This window comes from Ochotona princeps, chromosome 1 (genome assembly GCF_030435755.1).
Source record: "Ochotona princeps isolate mOchPri1 chromosome 1, mOchPri1.hap1, whole genome shotgun sequence".
In the NCBI taxonomy this organism is placed as follows: Eukaryota; Metazoa; Chordata; class Mammalia; order Lagomorpha; family Ochotonidae; genus Ochotona; species Ochotona princeps.
The window spans coordinates 93,638,042-93,656,823 of record NC_080832.1 but is presented as its reverse complement, the minus strand read 5'-3'; the positions used below and the strand labels follow the sequence as shown (position 1 = coordinate 93,656,823).

Here is an 18,782-nt window from a genome sequence, read left to right as displayed (position 1 = left end):
TCAAAGATCCGAAAGAAGCTGCTGGCTCCCACTTCAGCCTGGCCCAGCCCTGGATACTGCAGAAGAATTCCTCATGCTTTATCTTTCCCTCCCCTCACCTTGTAATTCTTCCTGTGAAGAAAACAAATCATTTTGAAAAATAAAAAAGCTGTTTGGTCTGATTTAGGTTTAATTGTTTCAGCAATAAAATTTTGTAAGTACAAAGAATATGAAAAAAAAGTTCACAGAAACATAGAATTAAAAGATTGTTGATTTTGGTGAAAAAGAATAAAAGGTGAAACCTACTCATGGCTTTTTCAAAATGTATCTTTTCCATGAATTTCTGAGGACCTTTCAGATTTACAGCTTTCAAAATAAATTTACCTTTTGGGAAGAAGTCTGCGGGATGGTAGGTTTAGTCTCCACTTCTGTCACCATTGTTCAAGTTCCAGTTACTCCACTTCTGATCCAGCTCCCTGCTAATGACCTGGGAAGCAGCAGAAGCCGGCCCAAGTACTTAGGCCCCTGTGCCCACACAGGAAACCCAGAAGAAACTCCTGGTTCCTACTTTCAGACCATCTTAGCTCTGTGTAGCCATTTGGGTAATGAACCAGCAGACGGACGGTATCAATCTATCTGTATCTCTCTCCCTGCCCCACTAACTCTGTCTTTCAAGTAAATAAATAAATCCTTTAAAAAGAAATCTTTTTTTCATTTTCTGTGAATTTTTTGAAAAGTACCCTTGTGTTTCTTCCATCAGAAGGCACACGGGGTGGTTACCTTTCTCGCGGGTTTTGGCAATCACCGATGATCACAGCCTGGCTTCATTATTTACTTAGGGTTCGATTTTCCTCAACCACTATTTGATTACCCCCTGGAATAATTCTTGCAGCGAAGTCAGGTTCATGATTCCCCGTTACCACTTTTTGGCAAAGTGAGCTGGTTTCCTAGCATTCTCCAAAGGTCACCAATAAAATTATCTCTTTTAACTACCACATTTTAAATATGTTGGTGTACTTCAAGCCACTGATATTCTCATCCTTTTTTACTGTGCAGTAGAAGCAGGACTGAGTTCAGGCTCCTGGCTGCAGCCTCAGTCTAACCAGCACTGGAGAACAAAGCAGGGTACAGAAGCACTTGCGTTTTCTCTCTCTGTCTCTGTCTGTCTCTCTCTGTCTCTCAGAGACGTTCGATTTTAGTAGTTTGATTTTCTTGAACCACACTCATCAATCTCAACTTCAAAAAACAAACAAACAAACAAACAAAAAAGGTAATACTGAGAGAAATCAGAGCCTAACTACTCACTTAGAGGTGGTTTGGAAGAGGTCAACAAAGGGGATACTGAAAACAATTAAGACTTTCGACCTAAGAGTGAAAGGCTCAGAGAGATGGAACCACAGACATAGAAAACACGCAACGTATGGATAATCAAGTAGAAATAACTTGCTGCTAATTTCAGCTTAGACAATGCAAGACTTTTCAAACCAAAAGCACTGGTGCAGGGTGGACTCTCTCGGTAGGAGAGCCTTTGACTCAGATACTAACTCCCAACATCCCCTTCAACCTCAACACCGAAAGGAGCACAGCAGCAGGTGGGATACACATCAGCCTCATTGCAGACGACACAACAGGAAATGATCTTAAACTGAGATGTAGGGCAAAGATTAAAGCTCTGTCTCAAGCAGAGACGGCTGTTAAACGCAGAAAAGAACTTCAAGAGCTATGATTGCATTATTTTGTCCTTTAAAGACCTAAATTACTAACTAAAATGTCAGAGTTAACAGAGAGGGACAAAGAAATCTTTAGTTGGCTGCCTCACTCCCCAAACAGCCACAATGGCCAGGATGACGCCAGGATCCAGGAGCTTCATCTAGGTCTCCCACACGGGTACAGGAATCCAAGGACCTGGGACATCTTCTGATGTGTTCTCATGTTTACGAGCAGGGAACCAGATCAGAAGTGGAGCACCCAGAACTTAAACTGGCACCATTGTTGTTGGTAAAGACTTAGCCTGTTATGCCACAACTCAGGACCCTGGCTGTGTTCTTTGAAATAAAGAGATTTATTCCCAAATTCACTAAGTAATTTAAGGACTATTCTAGTCAGATGTAGTGTAATAGAGCTAGACTTTCTCTTGAAGGGGCTTTCTTTTAAAGTGCTTTGTTCACAATGGTCCATAGTTACTTATAAGGTTTAAGTGGCTATCTACATTCTTTTAAAAAAAAAAGATTTATTTTTTTTTATTGCAAAGTAAGACAAACAGAGGAGGAGAGACAGAGAGGAAGATCTTCCATCCCTTGACTCACTCCCCAAAGTGGCCACAATGACTGAAACTGAGGCAATCCAAAGCCAGGAATCTGCAGCCTCTTCTGGTCTCCCATACAGGTTCAGGCTCCCAAGGCCTTGGGCCATCCTCAACTGCTTTTCCAGGCCACAAGCAGGGAGCTGGATGGGAAGCAGGGCTACCGGGATTAGAACCAGCGCCCATATGGTATCTCAGCGCGTTGAACGTGAGGACTTTAGCCACTAGGCTACCACACCGGGCCCTATCTACATTCTTTATATTTCCTTTACTCACAGATGACATGTTAAAGGTTTTGAGGACAACACAACAGGTGATCCTGAGATCCAGTAAGAGAAAAACAAAAAGATGGCAAGAGGCCTTGCCGCTTCAAAATGATGACCTTGGTAAGAATAATGCGTCAGAAAGACAAACTCAGTTTCTTACTGTTTTCCAAGCTGAGCACAGGAATCCCCTCACTAACTTAAACTTGCTTCATGAGCTGTTTGGAAGAGTAAACCTTGTCTAGAGCAGCACTGTCCACTCAGTCTAGTCCACTGCCTTGCACGCTCCTGTATTTGCACACCTGATAAGCACAAATTTCTAAGAGATAAAACCTCTTATAAGAGTTCTTTCATTGAGAACCTAAAAAGGCAGGTACAACTATGTAATAAAGCCTGAGTTTATTCAGTGAGATTCTTCTCAAGCAGCTAACAAGAAGAAATTTGACTTTATTAATTTATTCTTTCAAATTCCAAAGAGGAAAAGGAAACATTTCCTTGAAGGACTCTGGAGTTCCCATTTTAATTAGCAAAACCAAGGTACGAGCTACAGAGTCAAACCTTCCACAGAAGGGGAAGTGTACTGAGGTTATGCAAACAAAGCTGCCTGGTCCTACACACTTAAAAAGGAAAAGCAAGCCCATTTAACAACCTAAGCAGGAAAGAAACGAGAAACACCCTGCCACATTGTCAGAATCAAGGACGTGTGCTGTTAGACTTTCCTACATTACAGCAATCTCCCAACGATGCAGATAACCTCAAATACTAATTTTAAACTAAAAAAAAAAAAATTAAACGTGCAGTGTTCCAAAATATTCCACAAATGATAAAATGTCCCACAGTCTTACAACAACCCACACTACAGTCAGAAAAGCAGAACGCAATCCCAAGGCTGAAACACAGAAACAAAAGGGAAAAGAGCAGGGGAGCCAAGGGAGGGGCTCAGCAGAAAGGAATGCAGAGTGCTGACCAAGACTGGGAAATCCCAATCTTCTACTTCCTCTGTTCTCTTCCACAGTGGTATTTTCTTTTTTTTTTTTTTAAGATTTATATACATATATTTTTATTACAAAGTCAGATATACAGAGAAGAGGAGAGACAGAGAGAAAGATCTTCCATCCGATGATTCACTCCCCAAGTGACCACAACAGCCGGTTCTGTGCCGATCCGAAGCCGGGAACCAGGAACCTCCTCCAGGTCTCCCACGCAGGTGCAGTGTCCCAAAGCTTTGGGCCATCCTCGACTGCTTTCCCAGGCCACAAGCAGGGAGCTGGATGGGAAGTGGAGCTGCTGGGATTAGAACCGGCGCCCATATAGGATCCCGGTGCGTTCAAGGTGAGAACTTTAGCTGTTAGGCCACGCCACCGGACCCCACAGTGGTATTTTCTTGACCTGAAGTGGATATTCTTCAGTCAAAGTCAAGAGCCCTGAACTCTCTGAGCCTGGCCCGGTGGCCTAGTGGCTAAAGTCCTCACCTTGCATGCACTGGGATCCCATATAGGCGCCACTTCATGTCCCAATGCTCCACTTCCCATCCAGCTCCCTAACTGTGATTAGTAAAGGCAGATGAGGACAGCCCAAGGCCTTGGGGCCCCGAGGGGACACCTGGCTCCTGGCTTTGGATCAGCTTATTTCTGGCCCTTGTGGCCACTTGGGGAGAGAACCAGTGAATGGAGGATCTTTCTCTCCATCTCAACTTTTCTCTATAAATCTGACTTTCCAATAAAAACTAAATGAATTTTTTTAAAAAGAGAACAAGAATCCTGGACTCCCTATGCTTAAGACATTCATTATTTCCAAGGGAAAACTGAAATGTCTATGTGAAGCACTCCCATTAAAAGAGAAAATTATAACAAATTTAATTTTTACATATTTTCATTGCCTTTTTTTTTAAAGATTTATTTTATTTTCATTACAAAGTCAGATATACTGAGAGGAGGAGAGATATAGAGGAAGTGGAGCTGCCGGGATTAGAACCAGCGGCCATATGGGACAAAGGCAAGGACCTTAGCCACCACGCCACGCTGCCGAGCCCCTTCATTGCCTTTTATTTACAATTCTAGATTTAGGCAGTGGCCCAATCCACAAATGGTTTGGATCCTGTACCTTATCACATGTACACGTTATATTCACAGCCAGAGCTTTAAAAGAAAGTGGAAGCGAGAGATCCTTTTGTGGTTCATAAAGTGATGATTAGACTTACACACATCTCTGTGACATGTGCCTTCCCCCAACCTTGTTACAACATTGGCATATTACCTGTCTGACGTGGAGTAAAAAAGAAAAAAAAAGTGGAAGTGAGGTACAGAGAGGCTCAATTGGTGAAAGCTTGGTGGTTGTCTTATCTGGACCTCATTTAAACAACTGGTACTTATGGAGACTGAAGCTGTGATTGCCTGAGACTCAGCTACTTCTCTTAGATTACAGGCTGTCTACACTTCAAGTTAGGTGACAGCTCCATATGCACACAGAACTCTTAATTCAGTTTGACAGTCCTCTTCTCAAGCTCTCACGACTAGAAGACAGGGCTCAACCCCATTCTCTTTGCTACCAATAATCACTCCTTAGAGGTCATCTCATCCAGTCTCAAGGACTAATGACTCCCAAATACAGACTCAGATCTCCAGGAAATCCAGACACGAAAACCCAGATAGACTGGATTTCAAACTTAGCATGTCCAAAGCGGTGTTAATTTTTAATATTTGTTTATCTAAGAGACAGTTCTGATCCTCTGATTCAATTAGTGAAGAGAGCCCACAGTTGGGAATGAAGCTGGGAGCACAGTCCAGATCTCCGTTGTGATACCATGAACTCAATCATTTGAGACATCCCTGATACCCACTAGGGTCTGCATTAGCAGGAATCTGGAGTCAGAAGCAGAGCTGGGTATTGAAGCCAGTATTCCATACAGACATCTTAAGCACCCAACCCAGAAATTATTATTTCCACCCAATCCCACCTCTTCCCCTGCATATACCACTTTAGAAAGCAGCCACCCAGCCCAATTACCTGTGTCAGCCCAGTCCTTTTACCAACTCCTAAGTCAAAACTGTCAAGTTCAATAATCCAGTTGCTTATGGTGGGAGCCCAAATGTAGGGGGACAGAAGTTTACAGGCCACTGTTTTGCTAGCAAGGGGACAGGACCCACTGAAACAGCTTGGGCAATAACCTGCAAGCTATCCTATTTCTTTTGTTAAAATTTACTTCAATTATAAAAACTGTTTTCTATAAATATAGCCAAATATCTTCCTGTTTGTATACAATATGGCTCATATGCAGACATGATATACACAGATATTATTTACATCACAGAACAAAATCAATCTGAGAAGTGTTCACTTTTAGTTTCAGGGTTAGCCCTTGCTTTCTTTTGGACAGATATTTTTGAGTTCAGTGAGAAATGCCAGACTCTTACTAAAGAGAAAATATAGCTGTGTCTTGCTGCAGTATGCAAAAAGTAGCATCAGTGAAATGCAACTGTAGTAGAGGCAGTGTGCTGGATTATTTTCTAGCTCTGAAACTGTTTAAAAAAATATTTACTTATTTAAAGGCAAAGTTAGAAAGAGAAATAGATCTTCCATATTCTATCTACTGGTTCACTCTCCATACGGCTACAACAGCCAGGGCTGGAGCAGGCAACAGACAGCCAGAAGCCAGGAGCTTCTTCTGGCTCTCCCATGTGGGTTTAGGGACCCAAGTGGTTGGCCCATACCCTCTGCTCCTTTCCTAGGCATATTATCAGGGTGCTAGACAGGAAAGAGTGGCAGGGGCCAGAACCAGTATCTGTGATTTAACGGGAATATGATTACTTAAACTTCTCCATCTTTTCAGAGTGCTCAGGTCATCTGTGCCTGGGACTAAATCTTAGCCTCATTATCTATCAGCTGATGAACCCTGGTGAGTTTCCTCCTCCAGAAAGTGAGCACCCACACCAGAGAATTCTGGGAAGATTAAATGAGAAAAAAAAAAAAAAACAGGGGCGAGCTCAGAGAACAAGTCTCATGATTCACCCCTGAAGTAAGTGTACAGTAAGTGCAGGAGCTCTTGCTATTATTTTAATTTATTTATATTTATTTGAAAGCCAGAGAGAGGAACAATAAGATCTCCCACTGCTGGTTCATTCCTCAAATGCCCAGAGCTGAAGGCAGAAGCCAGGTACTTGAACTTACTCCAGGTCCATCACAAGCATGGCAGGGATCCAAAGACTGGAGCCACCACTGCTGTCTCCAAGAGGCTACATCAGCAGGGAGATGGAATCAGGACTCACACGCAGGCACTCCAACAAGGGCTTAGGGGACCCCAGGAGTGCTGTGACTGCTATGCCAACCAACCCTCTCAAAGACCTTTTCTGCTCTAAAGCAAAGGAAAATACCTAAACAACTCACTGACATGTCTTAATATGAAATAGAAATACCAAGACATATTATCAAGAGGAAACCAGGACAGATGTTTTTGTTTACTCAACCTCAGGAACATTTAATTCTCCAGTGGAGTGACATAAAACACAAATGAATTGCTAATAACAATTTGTCTATTATTAACTAAGATTAATTATTAATAGTCAATCACTAATATTAAAATCATTAAATAATTCTTAATATTAGTGATCTCCTTTACATATTTTTTATAGGCATCTGAGTATGAATTGTGAATTCAGAATAAGAGATTAGAGCAGTCAAAGACATTGAAGTACATGTGATGTCGTCATGGGGCTGGTCCCACTGGAAGTCGGCTGAAACTGCAATCACGTTGTCTGATTCACCTTTTCCTTTGTAGCTACTTCTGTTCCAGTACTCCTCACTCACAAGCTTACTTCTGATTCCCACTACCACTAGAAATGCCTGCAGTGCTTGATATGAAGACATTCAAATCATCTTGAATTGCCAAAGCTCATTTATTTTTAGTCCATCCATAAGCCACAATCAGAGCTGCTTTTACAGATAAAGTATGTATACCCCATACAGTATGGGGTAACAACAATGATTTTCTCCAAATGTGTATGCAGAAAGGCACGGACTATGGACACACATCAAATAGAATGGCTCTTACAGGTGCTACCAGCTGCGATTTAACCAAATCCACAAGAGTATTATGGATAGCTAGCACCCACTGACAGTGGGCAAATGAAATTTGGCTGTGTCCCCTACCCTCTGTCCTGAAGGTGGGTCCTACCACCAATGGAATGATAATTCCATCTTCAACCACTTCCCCCACGTCCTAATTTAGCCACCATATTGGATGCAGACAAATCCAATTAGTCTAGGTGTTTTTAGCTACAAGCCCAGTTCCTGTTCCTGCCCAGCCCAAGGAGCACTAATCAACTCCTTAGCCCACAACACTTTGGTATTGCATTGTTGTGTAACCATGCCCCTCACAAGCCCCTTTAAAAGGTCTGTAAAGCTGGGACTCTTACTCTCTTTCTGGCCAGGTGCTTCCATTACTCTGGCACCTCAACTCTTGGCTGACCCAGAACAGGTAATCCCCTAAGCATGGTCCCTGTGTACTGCTTAGGTGGGCAATGGTTATTATAATGTTGTTTCTGGTTTGTGTGCTGTCAGGAGTTCCAGGAGAGGTGAGGTCTAACAGTAGTGGAATGTGGGCAAAGAAGCCAGGGAAAGAAAGGTGAATGTCTGCAGCTTTGTAAGTGTGTCCAGGTTCCTTGTGAGTGTGTCCAGGTTATTTGTGAGTGTGTCCCGGTCATTTGTTGCATGTCTCTTAGGATAACTTATATTGTTGGGGAAGCTGGGACATAGGTCTTCAGCTTAATGGATGGACTTAAGGATAATGAACATTTGTTCCTTTTGGGATTATGTTTGGTTGGATTATGATTGGGTGGATTGCCGTATGGATTTGTGATTTGCTATTGTGCTCTATTATCACCAAGCTTGGTTAATAAAGACTCCTTAATAAACTTTAGACATGTCTGGAGTGATCTCGCTTGCACCCCACAACAAAGAGGAAATAAGCCTCAGTTCAAGCTCATATATGACATGCACACAGGAAAATGTCAGCAGAGGTGATTAGGTTTCAGAAGACCGTACAGGAATCATGGGACAAGGAGCCAGCAAACCCCAGGCTATGAACTCTGACAATCTCAGGGTCTCCAGGACAACAGATGGAAGAAACATTCAGATAGAGGGGGTGAGTTCTATTTGCCTTAACGAGCATGCCTCAGGTGTTGCTTTGCGCCCAAGCAAAGGATTAGCCTCCCCTGCCATTTCTCACACTCTCCCCTGTCTCTTACAGTTGATCCTTCAGGAGAAGGAGGGTGAAGGTATTCCCCGACTCCCTGTCAGCCATTGATCCTCAGCTGCTGGCGAAGAAAGTCATACAAGTGAGGTCAAAGTTTAGGCCATGGGACTGGCACAATAGCTTAGCGGATGACGTCCTCGCCTTGAACTCGCTGGGATGCCATATGGGCGATGGTTCTAATTCTGGCGATTCAGCTTCCCATCCAGCGCCCTTCCTGTGGCCCGGGAAGGCAGGTGAGAACAGCTCAAGGCCTTGGGACCCTGCACCCACGTGGGAGACCCACAGGAGGCTAGTGGCTCCTGGCTCCTGGCTTCGGATTGCCTCAGCTCCAGCCGTTGCAGCCGTTTGGGGGGTGAATCATTGGACGGGAAATCTTCCTCTCTGTCTCTCCTCCTCTCTGTATATCTGACTTTCCAATAAAAATAACTAAATCTTAAAAAAAAAAAAGTTTAGGCCATAATCTCTTAACACCCAGCAGGTACTTAACTATTTCCTCTCCTGTTCCTCTGATACACCCTGCATGTGTTTAATCTTCCTAAAATGTTTTGCTCATGCTTCTCAATCTATTAAGTGTCTCCATAAAAAAATAATAATAATAATAAAGTTTAAATCAAGGACCATCTGGAATGCATTCTGACCCCTGTGTACTTTCCCAGATCTGTCTTATTCTCTCATCTAAGTCCATACAGCTAAGCAGTCCTCACGGTTTCTGCTTCTCCTCTTCCCAGACCTACCCTCTAGTGTCTGGTCAGCTTCTATTCTTTTTTTAATATTTACTTATTTTTGTCGAAAGTCAGATATATATATATAGAGAGAGGAGGAGAGACAGAGAGGAAGATCTTCTGTCCGATGATTCACTCTCTGAGTGACCACAATGGCCAGAGCTGTGCCGATACAAAGCCAGGAGCCAGGAGCTCTTCCAGGTCTCCCATGCTGGTGCAGGTTGTCCCAGGCTTTCCCTGGCTTTCCCAGACCACAAGCAGGGAGCTGGATGGGAAGCGGGGCCACAGGTATTAGAACCAGTACCCATATGGGATCCTGACACATTGAAGATGAGAATTTAGCCACTAGGCCAGGCCGCCGGGCCCAGTTTCTATTCTTAAAGGCCAACTCAACCCCAACTCTTTCATAAAGCACTTGTTCCTTAAACACCCATTTGGAGACAGGGGGACTACTGTCCATCCATTCTCTGGATTTCTGTGTTACTTCCTAATTGTGCCACTCATTTCATAAGCTGTATTTCATCTGTGTATAATTCACTAACTTATTCAGTAAAAGCATTCGGATGCCAACTGTGAGGAAATACTCTAAATTAGATGATGTGGCCTCCAGTGAACAAACTCACCATCCAGGAGATGCCATCTCCTTCCATACACCTGCTCTGCCGGGTGGAGAGAAGCATGGTCTTTTCTCCCTGCCATGCATGCTCTCATCACTGACACGTGTGTACTCCAAAGCAAGAGAGTCATCTGGCAAAACTGTCACTTAGCCTCATATGTCCAAGGCTTCCATTTCCCACATATTGAACATTTTGTGCACACCAACTTACACAACGACAGATGGCACTACACTGAATTAGCAGGTCATCAGGCAAGAGTGGCTTACAGGTGTGGCTAAAATTCCCAAATTTCAAAGTGGCTTGAGTCTCTGTTCTGGCCAAGATGCATCCAGGACATACGATTGAAGAGCCTGCATGCTTGCAGCACCCAGAGCCTGCTCCAGAGTGGGCACAACCCAAAAGTGATGTGTCACCTGCTCCACCCTGGCCACCTTTGCTTCACCTCCACTGGCCGTGTATTAAGCAAATTCCCAAACTCCCTTTGGTGGTCAGAAATGAACTTGAAGCTGTGTTGCTTCTTAAGGAATCTAAATCCTGGAATGCCCCACTTCTCAGTGAATGAGGGCTGGCAAGAGCAAGATGAGAAACTGCCCTTGTATATACTGTACGGCCCTTCCATCAACTACAATAAGGACACTGGTGTCAGGAAGGCCTGCAGAGACCTTCCAGAAATCACTTCACTACTATAAGCAGACTGAATACTCTGACACTGGCTCTTAGTGGGTATGTGGGCTGCATCTGCATTTGGACTGAAAGTGTTTTCTGGAAGCTAGCTGAAGTGTGTGGCGCTTGGCACAAGGCGCTTCTCTCAAGAGTTTCCACATGTTTCCTAGGCACAGGATGATCCAAACAGACCGTTCCAGGAACGTGGAAAGCCCACGTATCCCAGGCACCCTCCCAGCACCACACAAGAAATGGATCACCCAATCCTGAAGAAGAATCCAACGAAAAACCTGACAATCGTGCCAAGGGTGATGCCATATTACAACACCATGTGCCAAACCATTATTTATCAAGCCAGAAATCACAAACCCTGGGTAGAGGAGGCAGCAGCAGCTCTGGCAGCCAAATCAGATGAGAAGCGGATTGCAGGCTGGAAGCCTGTGGTAGGGAAGCAAGGAGAGAAGGCTGTTGGGGGTTAGAGGCAGAAGCTTTGGCGGAGAAGGAGGAGGAGGACAGCAGCTACCCGAGGAAAGCAGCAGCCATGATGAAACCTGCAGACACGAAGCCAGCCACACAAGAGAAGGAGCCTGCAGCTGACATTTGTTTATCCCATAAATGTCAAATTCTTTTCCATAGCTTAGATGGAATAAAGACATGTTAAAGAGGTAGTGAAGGTGGGAAACAGAATTGGAGTTTAACAGGGAAAGAGTGAGACAGGCATTAAGGGACAAGAACAAAGCGGGAGGCTGCAAGAGCACAGCGGGCAAAGCCACCACCTACAATGCCAGCTTCCTGTATGGCTGCCTGTTAGAGTCCTGGCTGCTTTGCTTCTAATCTAATGACACCCACACGGCAGACTCAGAGTTTCAGGTTTCTAGCACCAACCTTGGCCCTGGTCCAGGCCCAAACACTACAGGTGTGTGGGGAATAATGAACAAATGAAAGATCTCTCTTTCTCTCATTCACTCATTCTGCCAGTTTGTGTTTCAAATAAATAAATCAGGAAGGAAGGGAGGAAAAGAAGAAGGAAGGGGAAAATGCAGACAACAGGTTCAAAGTCGTGGAATCATGAAGAGCGTCTTGGAGCCGGTGTTTTGTGCGGAAGTGAAGATGTTGCTGGCTCTGCTCCTGAGTTCAGCTTCTGGCTGATGCCCTTTCAGCAGCAAGTAACGACTCAAGGACTTGGGTCCACACCACCCAGATGGGCGATCCAGACGGAGTCCCTGGCTCCTGCCTTCAGTCTGGCAGAGCCCTGGTTATTGTGGGCACTTGGAGAGCAAACCAGCAAAAGCAACATTTGTCTCTCTCTTTCAGATTAATTTTTAAAAGAATATGCCTCATTAACCAGGCAGTGAAGAACTTCTATAAGAAAAACAGTGACTGAAGATTTCTAAACTTTTTTTTTTTTAAAAAAAGCTGTATCTTATTTTTATTTGAAAGGTAGATTTACAGAGAGAAGAAGAGATAGAGAGCTTTTCCATCCATGGGTTCACTCCCCAAATGGCCTCTATGGCCACACAGCTGGGCCAATCAGAAGCCAGGAGCCAGGAGCTCTTCCAAGTAGCCCACATCAGTGCAGGGCCCTGTGGAGTTTAGCCCTGCTCTGCTGCTTTCCCAGGCCATAAGCAGGAAGCTTGGATTGGGGAGTGGAGCAGCTAGAACACAAACCAGCACCCATATCAGATGCCAGTGACATAGGCAGCACAGATGGAGGCTTGGCCTACCACACCATGGCGCTGCCCTTGGGCTCCTCAACTTTAAGAAGAATCACTTGTTTCTCTTCTGATCCATTTGGAGAGATGAGAAGTAAGGGATTATCTAGATTCTGAAGTAAGAAAACAAATTCACCTAACCCCCACCTATTCTTTCCCATCATGGAAGTCCAACTATTTAACACAACACAAGCCTTATCTGCAGCTCCACAGACAAATATGAGCTCCCAGGTGCTACAGGAAGGTAACATTGTTAGAGAGAAGAGCCCAGGTTCTGAGGGCAGGCCACCTGGATCCAAATCCCAGATTCTGTCTTCACTAGGTAACCTTAAGCAAATTATTTATTCTCTCGCAGGCCCTCGGTTTGATTAACCATAAAACGGGAATAACAATATCTATATCACAAGGTTAATATCTATCACAACTAGATTAATGCATGTTACACACTAAGCTCTAATAGTTAAATTTACATATGTACACATATAATATATACATACATATATCCTTTATTTCCTGCATAGGAAATTACCTTTGTTGAATGAATACATCTTCCTACTATTTCTTTCCCAAAGAATCCCAAATTCTGATACCAAATTTCACTTAGCCATCCCTTGTTTCATTAAATGAAGATTCATTGTGAGAAGTGACTTGAACATCAGCCCCAAAGATTGATGAGGCCCCCACCATTTTAGACTCACCACCATGTTAATTAGTTGTTTCCCTTAGGCTTTGAGTCCCCTTACGTTTACACTGTCAGTTTTGCCCTCTTTAGTTCCATGCCTATTCTTGTTCCCTGACAGTCCTATCCACCAATCCCTTGTGGCCCTGTATCCCCAGCCCCTCCCTACTGCTATAACTACCAATCCCCGTGACTCTGCACTCCTTGTACCCACCCCATGCTATAAAAGCTCCCCTGGTCCTCACTTTTCCTGCTCTCTGCTCTCCTAGCCCTGCGCTCCTGGCTCTCCAACTGGCCTCCCTCAGAGTTCTCTCCTGTTACAATGGCAGGAAACCTCTCTCTCTCTCTCTCTCTCTCTCTCTGTCTCTCTCTCTCCTCCCTGCCTTCTCTCCCTACCCCCGGCCATCTTCCTCTGCACTGCTGTCTCTCACGTGCCATGGCCATCTCTCCCGCTGAAATAAAGACCTCCTGTTGTAACTCGCTGTGTCTGGTGCTTGGGTTTGTAGTATTACTTCCTAACAGTCATGGCTAAATATATACCTATTTTTCAATTGGCTCACAATAAACAGAAACTTTCCTGCTAAGGAATTTCACTTCCTAACATTCTTTCGGCCCAGTCACTGAGTCAGACGTTTTCGCCGCCTTCTCCCACGTGTTATCTCACAACTACTCTGATCATAAAGCAAAGTTCTGCTTTAAGAATTCACAGAGATTTCCTGTCCAGTCAAGTCTTGATGACAAGGAACAACAGGCTCCCCACAGCAAAGGCATGAACCACAGACAAACTACTCCTTAATGCCAAAACAATGTAAAATTATTGCATTCATTTAGTACCTTTTTGAAAGTTGTATAATGGCTTTTTCAAAAGCCCAAATCCTGAGTTGCCAAAGCCTTGGCATAAAGTCCAAAAACCAAAACCCCAACCAAGAAAATCAAAATCAGTGCGACTCAAAAAGTGAGAAAAAGCTGGAGAGCAGCTCCCACATGAGCCCCAGATTTCCCAGGAAAGCAAGTCCTGCAGCCAACAGACACAGTGCACTTGGTGAGAAAGAAACAAGACCGCTGCCTTATAACAGTACAAAGGCTACAGTGGAGAAGGCCCTCACAGCATCACCCTCACCAGTCACAGAAGGCAACGGGTCCTGCTGGACCAGACCCGACCTGGAGGGGTTCTGCTGCTGCCTGGGTTCCAGCCCCGCCCTCACTGCTCTACTTATCCTACCTCGGTACTGGTTGTATTGTCACCTTCTTCCTCAGCTCTGATCTGGTCATTACCACATCTCTGCTTGGTGACTCTATGCACCCAACTCCCCCTGCCCCGGTGAGGCTGAGTATTCACCAGTTTTTCAGTCCATCCATCTAACAATTGACTACCTCTTGCCTCTTTAACCAACTATCTGCCCAAGTACCTTCTATAAAGACGCACTCCTTGCTAACAGTCATGCAAGTGTACTACCACTTGCTGGGAGTAATATCAGAACAATGTAATTGTTCAAAGAAAATCTGACCATTTTATAAAATCCAGAGAATGCCCTACAATTTTAGCAAGCCATTTAACATTCTTATAACATTTAACATTCTACTTACAGGCCTTCTGATTGAAGCGCCTTGAACAGAATGATAAAATTCTGGCTGGACTCGGCTGCTTTTCTTGATTCTTCGTTTCCTCACTGCAGCTTCTTGCTCACTCTGATGGTGAACTTCCACCACGGGCTTGACTTCTTCCAGACGGGCGGCTGCGGCCGCTGCGACTCGTCTTCTGAGATGCCGAGGGCTTGCTCTGAATCCCTGTGGCAGGGAACACAACCCAACAAGTCCAGATTTATATGGAGTTCATTTGGAAATTCTCTGGGGCTAACTAAATCAAGTGCTGCCCAAGTCACCATGCTGAATGAGATCATTTGCAACCCCAAAGCATGGCCCTCCATGCAAGCAAAGGCCATCTGCAAGGGACCGGAAAGTACAGCCTGGTGCCCAGAAATACATGTAAAATCCCAAGCACGGTCTCTAGCACACAGCAGGTGCTCAATAAAAGAGTCCTTTCCACATTTTCTTATAGTAAGAACTATAAAGGACAACTCATCAGACAATGGAAACCCATTCAGCTATGCCAAATTATGCATTTGACAATATACAAATAACCTCAAAAATATCAAAGAATGAACATAACATGGTCTCTGATCTTGGGTAATTTATGGAGAACAAAAGTCTGACAGAGTTCATGAACACAGAGGAAGGTGAAACTAAGGATTAAAGTAGGCAGGTCAAAGCTATCAGTGCTGGTACGGAAAAGCCCATGAATGAAGCTGACAAGAGACTATATTTAGCTTAGTTGAGTGGGTGACACTTGAAAAATAAATAGAATTTACATTCCAAAAAAAGGAAACAACACAGGGAAGCAGGGAATAAATAAAATAATGAATGGAATACTAACATAGCAAGAAGAAAATATTTCTAATGGTATGTCATGATGATGGCACCAGTGGGGTTTGGGTGGGGGGAAGTCCCCGCAGGCCAAAAGAGATGGGCCTGGACCTCGAGACCTTGGATACCATGGGGAAGGACATGAAAAGAGGGGAAAAAACAGAAGCGGGGGCTGACCCATGGAGTCAAAAACAACCCGAGGTCAACCGAAATACAGAAGGCGGAAATGCAAACGGATTTGGCAAAACTGAGGTCACTGTTTGAGCTCGCTCGTCTCATCCTCAAACACATTAGCCAGTCCGGCTCATTAGCTTGAAATAGCCCCAGAAAATCCCCACAGCTCCCACGTAAAACCAGAGGGACCAGAGCCACAGCTGCCGGAGCAGGATTAAACAGAGCAGGGAGCCGCGCCACCCACACTCACTGCCCTGTGGAGCAGAGTTTGGACCTAGAGTATTAGAAGCAGCAAGCGTACTGTCTGCTTTTTAAACACACAGATCCCTGGACGCATCTGATCCCCCTGCCGCGCGCGCGTGTACACACACACACACACACACACACACACACATTTCCCTTTTGCTTTATACCCACTGGGAGAGAAGCCAACAACCTGGTGTTTGGGGGGGTGTGCTGAAACCTGCTTAGTGCAACCACTAGGTGGCGTGCACTCCCAGAGCTCTAGCAATTTTTCCCAGGTCAGAAATCCAAGTACTTCAAAGGATGAACAAAATACTTGAGAATATACCAGTTTCTGTAATAGCAGAGCGAATCATGTATAGTTCTTTGGTAATTTAAATTATCTTCCTACTATAGGTAACATGCAACCGGATTTTTCTTAACTTGTACTAAGTTCCTCAATGGCCTACAAATTATTGAAATGGGGCAAAATGCATGACATTCCCTCAAAATGACACACACACACACAGAGACTAAAACATATTGGAACGGTCATTCTGGAGAGCAAAGCTCAATCAATCTATATTTTTATGTGCATTCTAGAAAAGTCTACCCAGGAAAAGCAGAAGTAGTTGTCCTAAAAAATTGAAACAACTGAAGTTAGTCTTTCCTAAACTCCTTGGTCTTCTCCCCCCGTTATATTTATTTTTCGTATCTGTACACTACCATACAGGCCTCCATGACTTTGAATAGACCTGAATACAAGTGTACTGTTTTAACAAACACTATAATCCTTATTCAAGGCTGCAGCCAGATCATCTGGGCTCACACACTGCCTGTTTTCCCCCAGCAATGTGTCTTGAATAGTTGCTTACCTGTTTTCTCATCTACAAATGGGAATTTAAAATAGTACTTCACAGAGTTGCTGAGAAGAATAAATGAATAAGAAGAATAAGTTAAATAAAAGAATAGGGGGTATAGATGCTGTGGCTCAACAAGTCAAACCACTACTTAGATGTTAACATTGCATGCAGAGTGCAAGTTCAAGTCCCAGCCACTATGCTTCCCATTCAGCTGGCTCCTGCTGTACCTGCGAAGTAGCAAGCAGGAACTCATACACCTGTCATAAACCTGGCGCTTGTCACATCAGACACCTGTTTGGACTTCCTGGTTCCAACCTGGCCCAGTCCCGGCTGCTGCAGACATTCAAGGGAAACTGAGGATGGAAGTCTCTCTCTCTCTCTCTCTCATATATTTCAAATAAGTTAAAGTAAATCTTTTCTTTTTTAAATATAAGGTTCTTAACAAGAGTACCTGCCTGACAGCCGTATATAGCACCGGCAATCAGTACTTTAAGTATTACTTGTGTGGATGAAACATATTCTTAAACAAAATAATGTATTATCAGCCAAATATGAAAAGGCAGATGGGTCACACTGCTGGTGTGTCTTCCTGAGTGACACATGGAAGGGCCTGTCACCAGCACATAGATTCTGTGCTCCAGAAAACACCACTCATTTACTCTCCCACGAGTCAAACCACATGGCCTCAATACAAACTCTAGTAAGACATATGACCTTGGTTAAATTACTTAACAGCATCTCAGTTTTTTTCACCTATCAAATACATACAGTAATACCTCTCTTACAGACTTGTGGTAGTGTTTAAATAAGATGATCCATTAGCAACTTAGAAAAATATGCAACATAAAAGGTAGCTAATAATTAACCATTATCATTACTATGTCACATATTTCCCCGATTCTGCATCAGCACTTTACATGTCAGCAATTCAGAACTACATACAACCCACAGTCAAACACAGAATACCACCATTGGTTTTCCACAATTATTTGTGCTAAATAACATTACCAAATAAGCTACCGATTTTAACAGATGAAAATTTTCTTTCCAAACAGTAGGTGGTGCTCTAAGTTTTTTAAGGTGTTGGGACTTGTCAGCGCAAGTCATTTCTCCATTCATTTGATGCTGCCCATGCCCTACATCCTCCAACCATATTGCGGACGCTTGGAAGTCTCTTAGCAGTAGGATTCTCTCATTTCCAGGCTTCTCTAATTTGCAACTCAGTTGTAGTAATTGCTGGAGATGTACAGTCACAGTCCCCTGTGTGTGCACATGCATATGCGGTAACAAAGCAAATGTTAGAGAGCTACCCTCTTAGATGTTTAAGGGCACAATTCAGTACTGTCAAGCACAGCCATGTACAGCATTTCTCCCGAATTTATTCCTCTTGCATAACTGAAACTTGGCATCCCTTGAATAGCAATTGCCTTCCCAGGAAAGGCAGTGCCTACCTCCGCCCAAGTCCCTTCTTCATTTTACAGAAGACCACTGTCAACCTGATCACCAGCTGTACACAGTGAGCAACAAACACAACTCACTGAATAGTATATTTGTATAGGACTCTGCATTATTCCAACTCAGTGAGTCTCAGACTTTTCAAGCATCAGCACTGCCTGGGAGAGTCCTCAGAACACAGATCACTGGGTCCAGTACTGAGTTTCGGAGTTCCTGAATCTTGAATAGGGTTGAGAATCACATTCCTAACAAGGCCACCTGGGATGCTGATGATATTGCCTCATGGTTACACTCTGGAAAACCCAAGCTCCCTCCTCTTACTGTGTGGTTAGAGAGTCATCTGGGAGACAACGGGCACCGGAGCACTTCAGCCCTTTGTGGCTTTACTAACCCTAACTAGTCATTAAGTGACTGGCCCTGGAAGCCTCTCTGTGAGCTGGACAAAGGAGCTTATCTG

The 18,782-nt window shown here is 44.0% G+C and overlaps 1 protein-coding gene and 1 non-coding gene across 6 annotated transcripts in view; one reads left to right on the top strand and one right to left on the bottom strand.

Moving 5' to 3' along the window:
- The window catches only part of DST (dystonin), a 434,986-nt gene that overhangs the window by 378,584 nt on the left and 37,620 nt on the right, over window positions 1-18,782 (bottom strand). For all 5 annotated transcript variants that reach the window (XM_058661874.1, XM_058661883.1, XM_058661921.1 and 2 more), the window contains exon 3: window positions 14,775-14,975. In XM_058661874.1, coding sequence (XP_058517857.1) covers window positions 14,775-14,975 — 201 coding nt within the window. The remainder of the gene's footprint in view (window positions 1-14,774; window positions 14,976-18,782) is intronic.
- LOC118758439 (small nucleolar RNA U13) lies at window positions 4,708-4,810 on the top strand. The gene has a single exon (XR_009246737.1). It is a non-coding gene; the product is annotated as a small nucleolar RNA U13 (small nucleolar RNA).